This window comes from Lithobates pipiens, unplaced genomic scaffold (genome assembly GCF_037356315.1).
Source record: "Lithobates pipiens isolate NorthernLeopardFrog02 unplaced genomic scaffold, aLitPip1_a1.2 Scaffold_10, whole genome shotgun sequence".
NCBI lineage: Eukaryota > Metazoa > Chordata > Amphibia > Anura > Ranidae > Lithobates > Lithobates pipiens.
This window is the reverse complement of record NW_027507686.1, coordinates 163,268,536-163,285,330: the sequence shown is the minus strand read 5'-3', so window position 1 is coordinate 163,285,330 and position 16,795 is coordinate 163,268,536. Positions and strand designations below refer to the sequence as shown.

The 16,795-nt window shown below is 39.5% G+C and overlaps 2 protein-coding genes across 2 annotated transcripts in view; one reads left to right on the top strand and one right to left on the bottom strand.

Annotated features, from left to right (window-relative positions):
- Positions 1-12,190, top strand: part of LOC143935204 (malignant fibrous histiocytoma-amplified sequence 1 homolog) — a 72,736-nt gene extending 60,546 nt beyond the window's left edge. The window contains exons 8-11 of the mRNA XM_077458894.1: positions 124-292; positions 6,840-6,910; positions 8,710-8,832; positions 12,081-12,190. Of these exons, the coding sequence (XP_077315020.1) occupies positions 124-292; positions 6,840-6,910; positions 8,710-8,792 (323 nt within the window). The 3' untranslated portion in view covers positions 8,793-8,832; positions 12,081-12,190. The remainder of the gene's footprint in view (positions 1-123; positions 293-6,839; positions 6,911-8,709; positions 8,833-12,080) is intronic.
- The window catches only part of IRF7 (interferon regulatory factor 7), a 45,529-nt gene continuing 40,780 nt past the window's right edge, over positions 12,047-16,795 (bottom strand). The window contains exon 12 of the mRNA XM_077458907.1: positions 12,047-15,502. Coding sequence (XP_077315033.1) covers positions 15,332-15,502 — 171 coding nt within the window. The 3' untranslated portion in view covers positions 12,047-15,331. The remainder of the gene's footprint in view (positions 15,503-16,795) is intronic.

Here is a 16,795-nt window from a genome sequence, read left to right as displayed (position 1 = left end):
AACTACAGGCAGCATTATAACTCACACGTTTCAGAATTCTTTCTGGCCCTGTGTACATACTGTGTAAATAAAGTTAATTTACGGTTATTCGAAAATTCTAATTGAATTCTTTTTTAAATGCAGATTTTGGGCCTCTCTGGGATTTTAAATTAACAATCCTTTCCATTATGGAGAAGCTTTGCAAGGAGTGGCCTGGACTTTTTTACTACATCCGGACCCCTTGTAGGACGGTGGGATGTCCAGACGAGTTTGAATGGCCGGATATTGAGGGTCCTGGTTCAGTCTTTGACATGTATGTATTGTTTCATGGATAAAAATGTTTTCACAGCTGGTAAGAATTGCTATTATGGAGTGAAATAGGACCTGTCTTTACAGAGTCAGTCCACTAGCAAGTCAAATTAAATTATATGTGTCTAGGGCTACTTTCATTGTTTTAATATTACATCAAGGAGATTATTATTACAGTGCCTTGAAAGTATTCATACCCCTTGAAACTTTCCACATTTTGTCATGTTATAACCAAAAACGTAAATGTCTTTTATTGGGATTTTATGTGATAGACCAACACATAGTGGCACATAATTGTGAAATGAAAGGAAAAGGATAAACGCTTTTCAATATTTTTTTTTTTTTACAAATAAACATCTGAAAAGTGTGGTGTGCATTTGTATTCAGCCCCCCCAGTCAATACTTTGTAGAACCACCTTTCGCTGCAAGTACAGCTGCAAGTCTTTTTGGGGATGTCTCTACCAGCTTTGCACATCTAGAGAGTGATATTTTTGCCCATTCTTTGCAAAATAGCTCAAGCTCTGTCAGATTGGATGGAAAGCATCTGTAAACAGCAATTTTCAATTCTTGCCACAGATTCTCAATTGGTTTTAAGTCTGGACTTTGACTGGGCCATTCTAACACATGAATATGCTTTGCTCTAAATCATTCAATTGTACCTCTGGCTGTATATTTAAGGTAGTTGTCCTGCTGGAAGGTGAACCTCCGCCCTAGTCTCAAGTCTTTTGCAGGTTTTGCCCTGTATTTGGCTCCATCCGTCTTCCCATCAACTCTGACCAGCTTCCCTGTCCCTGCTGAAAAGCATCCCCACAACATAATGCTGCCACCACCATGTTACCATGGGCCTCTTGACTGCTTCTCTGATTAATGCCTGTCAGGTTAGGTGGATGGCCATGTCTTGCAGGTTTGCAGTTGTGTCATATTCTTTCCATTTTCAGATGATGTATGGAACAGTGCTACATGAGATGTTCAAAGCTTGGGTTTTTTTTTCTTCTTATAACCTAACCATGTTTTAAACTTCTCCACAACTTTATCCCTAATAAGTAAATAGAGTTCTGACCTGTCTGGTGTGTTCCTTGTGGCCTTCATGGTGCTGTTTGTTCACTAACCTCTGCGGACTTCACAGAACAGCTGTATTTATGCTTAGATTCAATTACACACAGGTGGACTCTATTTACCAATTAGGTGACTTCTGAAAGCAATTGGTTCCACTAGATTTTAGTTTGAGGTATCAGAGTAAAGGGGGCTGAATACAAATGCATGCCACACTTTTCATATATGTAAAAAAAATGAAAAACATTTATTGTTTTTTTTTCCACTTCCCAATTATGTGCCACTTTGTGTTTGTCTATCACTTTCCAGTATCTAACAAAATCTGAAATAATGTTTTAGGATGGACTGACCATTTAAAGCAAACATTTGCTTTGCCCAAGCAGGAGAAATCAACATGTTCCATGCCCAGCAGCTCATACTCATATTTTCTTTAGTGCCCCAATTTAAATAATATATGGGAGCTTGTGGCTCTCTCGCTACCCCCTCACGTGACAGCAGTGTAGCTTGGTGATCCCACAGAGATGGAGAGAGAGCCCTCACCTTGTGTAAACTCTCACAAGGACAAATCAGAGCTTGTGCTGGGCTTCCTTTCCTCACTTTTGGTGGCTGAATGGAACAATGGGAGAGCGGATGTAAAGTACTGTATGTGCAGCTGAGAATGGGTGCTTTAAAATAATCTGTTGTTTTGCCCTGCATTGCCTTAAATAAAAACTATAGAAGAAAATCTAGAGAACAAACTGAAAAGGCATTTGTTGCATGCAGTTGGCTTGTTAAACATAGTAAATTAACACATCCAGCGCTGCAAATCCTATTAAAATAAAAAGAACTATTCTAAATTGTGCTGTGAAAATATTAAACGTAAAGCGTTATTTTTTTTTTCAACTTTCCATCTATTGAATCTTCTGCCCTTGTTGTTTTAACTTTGGATAGTAAAACGTTTTTTTTTTCTGTCAGTAAATACCTTCATGTTTCTTGTCTGGTAATACGCCTAGGCTTATGACATCATGCACAGATCTCTCTCTCACTCTCATGGGAGTTTGCCAGAAAGAGAGGGAGGGATGAGCCATAAGAGGGCCAATGAGAGCTGCAGAGCTGAAGGTGTGTCTGAATAAATCCGGGAAGTGAACAGGCAGCAGCTTCAGCTGCCCACAGTTAAAACAGTTGCAGCCAGTGGAGAGAGATTTCTGCAGCATATTTGGCAATGTACTTGAATCACAGTATATATAAAATAATATGCAAAGTGATTGGAGGGAAGCTTCAGAATGGCAAATATGTTTTTATTACAAATTATGTGAGCAGACTGCAGTTCCTCTTTCATATCATGTGTTGCCAGCTGTGACGCTTTCAGGTGTATTCACCTCACCCCAAAAATATATAATGTTTATTTTATATAGCGAAGCGCAACACTAACAACAGTTAAAAATAAAGCCCAGTCCAAATCCAACAAATGTATCAAAAATGTATCAAAAACTTTGTCCAGCACCCAAGTGCTCCTTTTGACAAACGATCAAACTTCTTGTGTGAAGAATGTATCAAACTTCTTGTGTGAAGAATGTATCAAACTTCTTGTGTGAAGAATGTATCAAACTTCTTGTGTGAAGAATGTATCAAACTTCTTGTGTGAACAATGTATAAGCCCTTGTACACCCGGTCAGAAATTCCGATGGAAAATGTCCGATCAGACCGTGTTGTCGGATAATCTGACTGTGTGTGGGCTCTATCGGATTTTTTCCGTTCGGAATGTCCGACCAACAAAGTTTGAGAGCTGGATATAACATTTTCTGACAACAGGATCTGATCTGACTTTGTCTGATCGTTTGTAGGGAATTCCGATGGGACAAAGTGCCAGGCATGCTCAGATCAAATTACAAGACGAAAGCTATTGGCTACTAGCCCGTCGCAACGAACGAACGTCATCACGTTCCGAACGATCGGATTTTCCGACAACTTTGTCCGACTGTGTGTATGCAACACTAGTTTCGGCCAAAATCCGTCGGAAAAAATTCCGACGGATTTTGTTGTCAGAATGTCAAACCGTGTGTACAAGGGCTCAAACGTCTTGTGTGAACAATCTATCAAACTTCTTGTGTGAACAATGTATCAAACTTTTTGTGTGAATAATGTATCAAACTTCTTGTGTGAATAATGTATCAAACTTCTTGTGACAAATAATCCACCACCGGCTGTAATGCCTGCTCACCTCGTGCTGTATAATAAAACACCTTTCAGTATCATCCAACCATATACTCCAGACAGCCACCTCCTCACTCCACTCCCTACATATTGACAATTAGCCATGTCTCCCGACTCTTCCTCCTCTCTCAAACTCCACCGTATATAATATGGGCCAAAAAAGCAACCCCGTAGTGTTCTCCATATAAACAGTTTTATTGTTCCCACTCATTTACAAAACACTACAAGAGATAAAACAACATGCGCTTGTATAGTACTTTCAACAGCCAGCTCACCTCTTTAGACTCGACCGTAGCGGTGGTGTGATGTCACAGACTCGGCTCCTCCTTCCTAGATGCATTACGCCCTCCTCCGTTTAGTAAGGAGGAGTCAAGTCTGTGACATCACACCACCGCTACGGTGGTACAAGCAAAATCCCATCCATTTCAATGGCCACCTGTTCACAATTTGAGCATTTCTCAGCTTGTAAAATGCCCAACAACCAAAATCTCATTCATTTTAATGGCTCCCTCTTCACATCGCTCGTAAAATGCTTGTAAAAAACACACTCTCCACCTCTAATTCCCCCCCCCCCCCCCCTTGTGATTTCTATTGGCTAAACAAAAAAGCCTGAAGCTGTAAAACGCTTGTAATACACTTCTAAAAATGCTTTTAAAAAAAAGCTTGTAAAAAAGCCAGAAAAAGCCAGTAATCGATACGCTCAGGTGTGAATAGAGCCTGATACTTTGTCAATAGAAGCACTGGTTGCCGGATGATATTTTGATACATTTTTAGATACATTTGTTTGATTTGGACTGGACTTTATTTTATTTTATTTTTTTAATTTATTCTTTATTAAATATTTTACTTTATTTTTAACTGTTGATAGTGTTGCGCTTCACCACATAAAATTATTAGAATCTATTTTTGGGGTTGTTAAAAGAGCAAAAAGGGAGAGGTTATAGTCCCTGTCAGGTTTTTATTGCTATCTCTGTCCATGTTATGATGGCCTTATACACTTAAATAAATATTCAATCTTTTCCATTTCCATTCACTGTCCAAGGACCACGGCTATGGAATGCGCTACCAACCAACATCCGCCTGGAAGAAAACCACCAGGCCTTTAGGAAAAAACTCAAGACCTTCCTCTTCTACAAGTTGGACAACTAAGCTCTTCACAGCGCCTTGAGGCGATTCAGTTCGCGTTGTGCACTATACAAATATTTCACTCACTCACTCATTTAATCTCTCCCAACAGGAATAATGAATCTATAGTCAACAACTTTGATAGCTATGACACACAGGGAAGTTTTTCACCATACAATTTAACCACTTGCCGCCCGCCCTATAGGCAATTGACGGCTGCAAAGTGGTTGCATAATCCTGACCGGACGTCATATGACGTGATCAGGATTATGAGCCGCTGCGCGCCCCTGGGGGCGCGCATCGCGGCGATCGTTGTTGCGGGGTGTCAGTCTGACACCCGGCAACTACGATCTCGGTAAAGAGTCTCCGACGGAGACTCTTTACCACGTGATCAGCCGTGTCCAATCACGGCTGATCACAGTGTAAATGGGAAGAGCCGGGGGTCGGCTTTCGCTCACTCGCGTCTGTCAGACGCGAGTAGAGGAGAGCCGATCGGCTGCTCCTCTGACAGGGGGGGTCTGTGTGGATCGATTATCAGCACAGCCCCGCCGAGGATGCCCACACTGGACCACCAGGGACGCCACCAGACCACCAGGGAAAAGGTAATCCTCCCTAGACCACCAGGGATGCCAGTCAGCACAATGGGTGCCAATCAGTGCCCATAATGGATGCCAGTCAGTGCCCACAATGGGCATCACTGATTGGCATGCATTATTGTTTGGCACTGATTGGCATCCATTACTATAGTATAACACCAATGCCGCCTATGAGTGCCCACCTGTGCCACCTATGAGTGCCCACCTGTGCCACCTATCAGTGCCCACCTGTGCTGCCTATCAGTGCCCACCTGTGCCGCCTATCCATGCCCACCCATGCCCATCTGTGCCGCCTATCCATGCCCATCTTTGCCGCCCATCTATGTCGCCCATCCATGCCAATCCGTGCCAGCTATCAGTGCCAATTTGTGCCACCTATCAGTGTCCGTCCGTGTCGCCCATCCGTGTCGCCCATCCGTGTCGCCCATCAGTGCCGCCTATCAGTGCCACATATCAGTGCCACTTCATTGGTGCCCATCAGTGCCGCCTTATCAGTGCCCATCAGTGTAGCCCCATCAGTGCCCATCAGTGAAGGAGAAAACGTTCTTATATACAAAGTTTTGAAACTGAAACAAAAAAAAACTTTTTTTTTTCAAAATTTTCGGTATTTTTTTATTTGTAGCGCAAAAAATAAAAACCGTAGAGGTGATCAAATACCACCAAAAGAAAGCTCTATTTGTGGGAAAAAAATGATAAAAATTTCATTTGGGTACAGTGTAGCATGACCGCGCAATTGTCATTCAAAGTGCAACAGCGCTGAAAGCTCAAAATTGGTCTGGGCAGGAAGGTGTTTAAGTGCCCTGTATTGAAGTGGTTAATAATCTGAACAATTGAAATATGATTGAATTCATGAACAAAGCATATCAGTGCTGCAGTTCGATTCAACACGATTAATAATTTTCCACCCTGGCCAATTGACTCAGTTTAATTCAGGAATATGCAATCGGCGGACCTCCAGCTGTTGTAAAACTACAAGTCCCCTCATGTCTCTGAGTCTGGGTGTCATGCTTGTGGTTGACGTAATCTTGCTATGTCTCACGGGACTTGTACTTCTGCAACAGCTGGAGGCCCGCTAATTGCATATCCCTAGTTTAATGGAATCCGATCTAAAAGGAACCAAAATTTATTGGAATGGAAGTTATGCCTTTTTAATTTGATCACTTTGATTGAATTGCACATTGATCAGTTAATAAAATCAAAGTGTGTATGGCCACCAGCAAAGAGTTTCATGCTCTCTAATTGTCTTGATCACCGTCTCCAGAAATGAAGGTGAGTGTAAATCCAAGTTGCCACCAGAACATGAATATTAAGAAAGTCTTACCATGGGGACAGACAGTTGACGACTGTCTAAGAGGGTACTTTCCTCATATTGAAAAGATATCCTCTCCCTTCCTGTTGATGGCAAAAACAAGCTCTAAGAAAAAGACAGAATTTTTAACCCTAATTTAAAAAACAGGGGGCTTGCTTTAAATATACTTTTATCCAGCCTAAAACTCCAAATCTTCAATGTTGGTTGGTGTTTTTATATATTTTTTTATTTATTTTTTATAAATGATGTTACAACTGTATTTTTCATTACTAAAGGAATAAAGATGACTTTAAAACATGTGAGACCTGCTGCAACACAGTCAGGATGGAGCTACTTCTACCAAAAGGTAAATGCTGGGCCTGGCAAACATTCATACTTCTGAAGCCTGTCATATCCTTTAGAATAAGGTTCTCATGTAATGCCGCGTACACACGACCGGACTTTTCAATGGACTTTTGGCGGAGGTCGCCTTTCTGAACGAGCGGACTTGGCCACACATGACTGTACTAAGTCCGTTCGAAAGTACATTAGTTTTGAATGTGATGACATAAACGGGACTAAACAAGGAAGTTCAATAGCCAGTAGCCAATAGCTGCACTTGCATCGTATTTGGTCCGTCGGACCAGCACACAGACAAGCGGTTTTCCCAATTTTTAGTCCGTCGGACTTGAGTCTGTCAGATAGATTTGAAACATGTTCTATTTCTAGGTTTGTCTGATTTTTTTTTAAAAAAAGCAGTCAGACTAGCTGACTATACGATCAGATTGTCTGACGGACTGATCCCGTCGGACCTAGTCTGCCGGAAAGTCCGGTCGTGTGTATGCGGCATTACTCTGCTCATTCATTTTTTATTCTGCTGAATAGTAGCATGTAAATGTGTCTGTTATACAGAAAGCTACACGAGTTAGCAAACCAGACACTGATTTTGAAATCAATTTGCTCACCATTAATGTGTATTAGGGATAAAACATGCCTAGGTTCACTTCTTTTGTTTGTATTATTATGCATCCATGCTTTTTTATATAATGTATTTCCTTATGTATTTTTCTATTTTGTATAATAAAAACTATTTTTTTTACATGATACATACTTTTTGGTATATATGTTTTGGGAGTGCCATTAAAGTCCCACCCCCAGGGGGTTTCCATTGTTAATTCAATCATGGGATGCAGCACACCTGTTTTTCAACAACCCAGAACTTTGTTTCATTTCTGGAAAAATGGTCAAACAGTCCCATAGACACCCTCCAAAACCTTATGAGCAGCCTTCCCAGAAGAGTTGAAGCTGTTATAGCTGCAAATGGTGGGCCAACTCAAAATTTAACCCTACAGACTAAGACTGGGATGTCATTAAAGCGTATCTGCGTGTAAAGGCAGGTGTTCCAATACTTTTGGTAAGATGTGAACAGGTACAATAGAAAGCAATGTTATTTCACATGTCATGCAAATTGAATGCGGTTCAAAACAGCATCCTGCTCCTCCATATTTTTTTTTTTGCTCCTGGCATCTGAACAGAACAGCCGGGAAATACAGTAAAGGTGAGTATGTGTTGCTGGGCAGGAAGGACATTAAAGCAGACCTGTTGCACATCCCTGCATGGGCTAAGAAAACATTTTCTTTAAGGGGGCAGGCCATAAAAAACTGATATATTTTCCCTTTTGTTAGTATGTAGAGTCTGCAATAGGATTTAAATGGCACCTGATGGTTAAAAAAACTTCTTCCAACTGTCCTGGACCAGTTATTGCTCCAAAAATTGGTTACTAGTTATTAGCTTACATTGTCACACAAAGAGAAATAAAAGTAAAAAGTAAAACACAAAAAAACAAAAATTGGATACACAAAATAAAAAACTAATATAAAGAACACAAAATTAAATAAACTATACTACTCTAAATACACACAAAAAAAACACACCTTCCAAATAAAAAGATTTTTTTAGTTACTAATGGTAAAATAAATGTTGCTATACTCACTCCTCTTCACTACTGTGTCTATGCTGTACTTCACACAATGCTTTTGTGACAAAATATTTGGAGTGGTCAGGTAATAATAATAATAATGGTCTGCTGCAAAGTAGAATATTGTGACGCACTGTGAAATATTTTATTATTTCATTACTGACGTTTTCTTCACTGTCTTTACACAGCTTCCAGTCAGGCAAATAACTCTCGTGTGCCACCAAGTATCCATATCACCAATTATGGGGAAGCCTCAATTGTATCTCACTAGTAATGTGAAGAAAACTGATTGCTACATTCCTATAAACCAGGTCAGTGAATTTTGAAACGTAAAAGAGTCAAATATATGATAAATATAAATATATATATATACATACCAATCAGCCATAACTTTATGAACACTGACAGGTTAGATGAATGACATTGCTTATCTCATTACAATGGCATCTGGAAGCCAATGGGATATATTAGACAGCAAGTAAACATGTTGTCTTTGAAGTTGAGGTGTCCAAAGTAGGAAAAATTACCATCGCGGTTTGTTGTGTATGGGACTACGTAGCCACAGACCGGTCCGGGTGCCCATGCTGACCCAGGTCCCCAACCAAAAATTCCTAAACAGGGGCTTAAGCATTAGAACTAGACCACAGAGCAATGGAAGAAGGTAGCCTGATCAGATGAATCACATTTTCTTTTGCATCATGTGGATGGCTGGGCACGCTTGCGTGACTTACTTGGGGAAGAGATGGCATCGGGATGCAGCATGGGAAACAGGCAAGGCGGCAGATGCAGTGTGATGCTTTGGGCAATATTCTGCTGGGAAACCTTGGATCTTGCCATTCATGTGGATGTTACTTGGCATATGCCACCTACTTAAGCATTGTTGCGGACCAAGGACAACCGTTTATTGAAACTATATCCCCTGATGGCAGTGACCTCTTTAAGCAGGATAATACGCCCTGCACTACTGCCAAAATTGTTCAAGAATGGTTTGAGGGGTACAACATTGACTTTGAGCTGTTGACTTGGTCTCCAAAGGGCTATCCAATTGAGCATCTGTGAGATGTGCTGAGAAAACAACTCCAATCCATGGAGACCCCACCTCATAACTTATACAACCTAAATGGATTTGCTACTGACATCATGGTTATCCAAAGCAATATTAAACAATATTAAAATCTTCTACAGGTAAATATTTTAATTAACAACTATATGTAAGTTAAAGATTGAAAACTGGTCATCTACATACTACAAAGAATGACTTATAAAATGTTTTTGTAATATGTAAACCCATTTAAGGCTGAAAATTAATACAGGACCAAGGCATTTAGTAATTGGATATAAAACAACTGATATCTAAGTCTAATGTTTAGGCCCTTAGGGGCTAGTGTTAAAATACAGTTTTTATGGTATTAATATTGATATTCTGTAAATTATATTGACGAGGAAAGTTCCAAGAAAGTCTGTTCAGTTCTTGTGTAAAAACTCAAAAATATATTTATTAATAAAATAGCAAAATATTCCAAGAACAATATCAAAATGTAGAATGTAAAAAAAACATCAATGATGTATTATATTCTTAAGATGAAGATTGAATCAGATGTGTCTCTTTGTGTGTGCATCAAGTTTCCTTGTGATGTGTCTGAAGCAAATCTCCCAACTGTGTTTCTATTACTCGCTTTTACTGTACACACGAGCGGAATGTCCGACAGAAAAAGTCAGATGGGAGCTTTTCCTCATATATTCCGATCGTGTGTATATCCCATCAGACTTTTTACGTTGAAAATTCTGGCAGACCTAGAAAGAGAACATGTTCTAAATTTTTCCCACGGAGCCAATTCCCATCGGGAAAAACGCTCATATGTATGCTGTTCCGACATACCAAAAACGACGCAAGTTCGAGACGGAAGCTATTGGCTACTGGTCCATCCCGAAATTAACTGTTTTTGGGCTGTTTTCAGGTCATAGTGTGTATAAAAAAGTCCATATCACAGCTATACGGGCATCACTGTGCTTAATGTTGGTGTATTCTTAGTTATTCTTGTTAGTGATTCTAGTAGGCATGAGGCTGTGTCTTCTGTCTTGTTTAGTAGATTTATAAAATCCCCACTGTGTTTGAGATAAGAGGGGCTTTACTTGCCAAAGGCTTCACAAATACATCCAGAAATCCCCCTAATATACTGAATAAATAATCTATTCCACTTATAATTGGCCTACCAGGTGGATTTTGCTGTTGTTTTAGATATTTGGGGTACTAAGTAAATTACAAGTATTTTGGGGGCCTCGGGTATTATGTACCTACTTTCATTTTTTATTAATACCATTTTTGGCCCCTTTGTCTACTAAACTTTTCAGTTGATTTTTAAAATTATTACTTGGATCACCCCTGAGTTTTTTAAATGTTTCTCCATCATTTCGAATTTTGGACATTTCTACATTACAGTTCTCTTTATTGAGGACAATAATACCCCCTCCTTTTTCCGCTGGGCGAATAACAATGTGCTTTCTCTTCTCTAGGGATTTTATATCTTTTCATATATTATCACATTTTCTCCCCTTTTTAGTCTTGATATCCTGCTCCACCATATTTCTAAATACTTCAATGCAATGGAAGTTCTATTTATTGGGGTTAAATGTGGATAGCCCAGCATACCTTCATAGGTCTAGTGGCATCCATGCCTCGATAGGTCAGATGGGTGAGGCCTGTTTTGGCAACAAAAGTGTTACCTAATCAATATTAGGTGGGTGGTCACAAAGTTGTGGTGTGTTGGTGGTTATAATGGTTGATCGGTATACACACACTATAGAGGATAAAGTTACAGGTTTTTTTTCACAGGCCGCCATCTCACCTGTTCTCCAGCAATTCATTCCTGTGCTAGAGCTGTGGGCCTAATTCCTGGTTAAACTCAGTGTATCTCTGTTTTACTGCTGAGACATGGTTAATAAACTGCTCCCCTCCCCATATGTCAATGTTCAGACCTGACATTTGACTGCTCAGGCTCAAGCACTGCATCCTGGATGTTGGGGGAAAAAGGTCACACGTTCCCCCATACCCAGAAGTACCAGGCATTTTTGAGGGCTTCAACAGACAAATAAAGTATCTGGGAAATACTCTGAAGATGAGAATAAGTGGAAGTGAGATGGCTTATTTATTAATTAAAAGAATCACACATAAACGAAGCACGTACTTATTGCTCAGTCAGCATACATACCATCAATGTTTCCAAATGGCAAAAGCGTGTCCAGCGTGTCCAGCAGCTGAGACATTGCCTACATTACTTTTAGCAGTCAATAACCTATTTATATATGAAGCATATGACTGTCGTGACAGGAACAGGGGGACTCATAATGGGTTGTGTTCTAGCTCTGGCACTAAGGCAGGCAAGTGTAATTCAGTTCATGAGCATTAAGAATAGGGTCCATCTCCAAAACCAGCAATGCTGTCTGCACCCATAGTTTATTTTTGAAACGGTGTACCAAAAAGAAAAAATAATTAACATGTATTTAATAAAAAATGCTATGTGGACATTTTCTTCTCTAATATTTTATTTTATATTTACAGGACACATGGAAAAAAGAATACAAGAATTCATTATCCAAGTGGAATCATGCACTGTAATTAAAATGTTGTTAAAGAAACAATTTACAATAAAATTACTTATTTACATGTTATTGGATATAATAATTTCACATTCAGAAGCAACACACATTTAGTAAAAATACAAAAATATAGATATAAAACATAATATATATCTCTATTTAAAAACTTGTGAGCTTAACATGCTCCTCACACATTCCATGAACAGACCCACTCTGTGAAATCACCCAATATTGCAAGACTTCCAAACGCTTTTTCAGTAAGCTAGTGCAAAGGCTGCTGTACAAAGTGCACTGATCCAAGCCAATCAATCCGATTTCAGTTTACTATGATATATGATATTTGTTTGTCTGCCATGAATTACTGCAGATTACTTGTCGTGTAAACTGCATGTCTTTGCTCTGCTTGACTGAATAAGCGATGCAGTTTTAAGTTTCGGGCGATGTCACGCATGTGGGTGCGTCCATTCTTGCCAATCTACTACCCATACATACTGACCAGCAGAAGTATACTGTGCAAAATGAAAGGCCACGCATTAACATCATCTGAAAACCAAACCCAAAGTAGTGAATATATCTAAAACAGCATTTTACTTCTTAAAGCATATTCTCCTGTTATCCAGGTATTCATTGGCTATACTGGCCGCTTCTAATTAGGTATACTTTGGCATGAGCATATGAAGTTAAAATGTACTTGTGTAAGTTGAAGTGTAAATATATCAAAGTTTGTGGATTAGGCAGAATAAATTTATGGTCCAAGGAATGTACAAAGGACAAAGGGACATTCATTTGGATTTAGGTGGGAACATTTCACCATTGGTATATGTAGCTGTGAAATGCTTCACAACAGGAGTTACGGTAAATTGCTAAAAGAGGTTTGGTAAGTTCCTTTAAATTATTCAAAGTTTTAATTAGGAAGCATCACGTATTTTTTCACCCAGTAAACTTAAAACACTTTGGGGCAAGGAGGAGTCCCCTCCCCCAACCCAGAGGCAAAGTTGGTCATAGTTTCCTCTGGACAAAACTGTTGGAATTGATCAGAGGTTAAACCTATTTAGCCATTTACAAATGCAATACATTTGTTTTAACACCTTTCTTAGTCCTACTATTTTAATAATATAATGCAAGAACAGGATGTGACAACGTGATCATAAAAAGTCCACCTCTCATCATTCTTAACAGATATTAAAGGAGAAGTATAGCCAAAACTCTTTTCGTCATACTTCTCCTGTGAGTCAGAGGACTCTAAAGTCTGCTTTTAGCTGACGTCACTCCGCTGGCTCAGGTTGTGCAGGGATCCTGACAATAATGTCAGAGATCTGCTCAGATTCCTGACCAGCAGCTGGATCAGGCTCTAAGCGCAGTGCTGAGAGCCTTAGCAAGCTGATCCCACCTCGTCCGCGGTCTGGCACTCCAGTGAGCCTTGGAGGAGCAGAGTGGAGAGCCAGTGACTGACAGACACCGCTTCTCTGCACACGGAAGACCCGATAACTGAGCAATCAGCAATCTTTGATCACTCAATTCTTGGTGTAGAGGCGGCGGAGGACAAATGCAGCATCAGATCAATGCTGCATCTACATAGGTAAGTATACATTTTTTTTATAGAATCACACACTTCTCTTTAAAGGTGATATTTACTTTATATAAATATATAATAATATTTTTTTTTCATTGCTGTCTGTAATATTGAAAAGAAGGTCATGGGTGAAGAAACAATCTGTCCACTGAAAAATTCCATAAGCCACAAACAATCACACAATCCTTGCCTAAACCGAGATTGTGGCCATGGGTCTACTCTGCATCCACTAGTGTAGTGGTCATCAACCTTGACCTCAGGGCCCACTAACATGCCAGGTTTTATGTATTACCTTGGGGAGATGCAGACTAGAATACTGCAATCACTGAGCAGCAAATGAGATCACCTGTGATGTATTTCAGTTATCTTGCAAACCTGGCCTGTTAGTGGGCCCTGAGGACAGGGTTGATGACCACTGCACTAGTGGGAATGGGGAGAAAATATGGAATTCCCAGAATCAGTTTTACCTTGCCTTGATTTCCTGTGATTGAGCAAAATTTAGAAGCCCCCATTCAACCTATATATATATTGGGGAGTGTTCTGCAATATAGGATAATCCCATTTCTTATAATATTAAAGAGACGTAGCAAAACGCAACTTCACTGGGTGACGAGAGCCTTGTTTTTAAGTATTTACCTTTACACCAAGTCAGTCTTCTCGAAAACTGAATAGATTTGAAGACAGCATAGTGTACTCTACAAAGAAGACTTGTGAAATTAAAAGGTTAAATGGCCGCAAAAGATCAATACATCTGCATCATTCCCAATACGCAGTTCTACTACTGTACCCAAAAAGTCTCAGGCTAATAAACACAAATTAGACCAGTTTGGATTTGTAGTTACTACCATGCTCGGACTTTGAAGTCAATGCAAATATATTCCATTCAGCATTTCCTGGATTGATTCCTTTTTGGAATAAATGCAGAGATAGATACTGAATGCTTTATTAAAGTTCACACATATAAACACTACTTAGTAGCAATATGTGCATTAATTAATTCACTGTAATCCCCTCATGTGCTACGAGACACATAAGATAGATCCACCGTTAAAGAGAAAGTTTATTTGACTGAGATAAATAGACTAAATATAAATATCAAGTTATGTTTTCCAAAAGGATAACTTGGATAGCAATTTACTCATTCAAATATATAGAAAAAAAACATGCCTCTTTAGTGCACTGCTTAAAACCACAGCCTCATAATTGGAGACAATATCAGCCTTTAGAATAGCTGCTGTTGCAGTGCTTATGTCCAACAGGTACTCTCCAATGGTAGCTGATCTAGCCAACTAATTCACAATGTTTGGAAGACGCCAACATACTGAATGCAACAAATTCTGGCACAATAAGTGCCTAATAGTAACGTAGCCTTCCACCAATAGTTATTTGATTACAGTGTAATTGGATGCAAATATTTCAAAAAGCGTAAAATACGTGTCATAAACTGTAATCTTTAACATGAAAGACAGGAACATACCTATTCAAAATTCACGTTGTAAAATACTACAGGACCACTGGATCTGTAGTTCAGGAATGTTTTTAAAAGCAACACACCAACCTAAGGCAAACCACCACAGTTTGGCAGCTGTTTGACTTGGTGTATTCGGTTTTCTGGTCCAGACAACCTTGTTTTTGCTGAACTAAAACAAGTCGGGGAAACAACTCAGATCAAAGTCCATTAAACAAGGCATTTCATGGCTGTTGAAAGAACTTGTATTGGAGATCTGTAGGCTAATCAGTTCATTTTGGAGTGAAGAAGCGCCTTGTTGCTGTGCGATCTGGTGCCAGAAGGTGCAGAAACTTGGAACAAGCTGGGGGAGGGAAAAAATAATTGATAAGTATAACATAGAAAATCAGACCTCTTTTATGTATTAAACACTATGCAATCAGGCATTCTTTTCTTTATGTGAATGTTATTCATAGTTTGTATTAATACTTTAAAAACCCAATAAAAGTTTTGTGAAGTAAATTCTATGCAAGCAGTTGTGAAAATTGGTAAATCATAAAGGACTAAATAATAAAGACAAAGAATAATGCACATCAAACCATAGAAACCAGAAATAATCTTATTGATTTGCTTGTTCTAACCTGATAAAAAAATAACCATTTGTTGGCTGCTGGTTACTGCACATCATTGCCTATTGCCAAAATGTAATTTTCAAACAAGCTGGCTGTAAGGATTCTAATGTTGTCAAATATACATTCCCTGGCTACTTTATTAGGTACAGCCATTCAATTGCTTGGTAACACAAATTGCTAATCAGCCAATCACATGGCTGCGACTCAATGCATTTAGGCATCTAGATGTGGTGAAGACGACTTGCTAGCGTTCAAACCGAGCATCAGAATGGGGAAGAAAGGGGATTTAAGTGTCTTTGAATTTGGCATGGTTGTTGGCGCCAGACAGGCTGGACTGAGTATTTCAAAAACTGCTGATCTACTGGGATTTTCACGCACAACCATCTCTAGGGTTTACAGAGAATGGTCTGAAAAAGAAAAAATATCCAGTGAGCAGCAACTGGGTGGATGAAAATGGCTTGTTAATGTCAGAGGAGGATGGGCAGACTGGTTTGAGATGATAGAAAGGCAACAGTAACCCAAATAACCACTTGTTACACCCAAGGTATGCAACGTACCATTTCTGAATGCACAACACATTAAACCTTGAAGCAGATGGGCTACAACAGCAGAAGACCACACCAGGTGCCACTCCTGTCAGCTAAGAACAGGAAACTGAGGCTACAATTCACACAGAAGATTGGAAAAAATGTTGCCTGGTCTGAGGAGTCTCGATTTCAGCCACGACATTCAGATGGTAGGGCCAGAATTTGGCATGAACAACATGAAAGCATGGATTCATCCTGCCTTGTATCAATGGTTCAAGCTGGAGGTTGTGTAATGGTGTATAAGATATTTTCTTGGCACACGTTGGGCCCCTTAGTACCAACTGAGCATCGTTTAAATGTCACGGCCTACCTGAGTATTGTTGCTGACCATATCTATCCCTTTATGACTAAAGTGTACCCATCTTTTAATGACTACTTCCAGCCGGATTATACACCATGTCACAAAGCTCAAATAGTCTCTAACTGGTTTCTTGAATA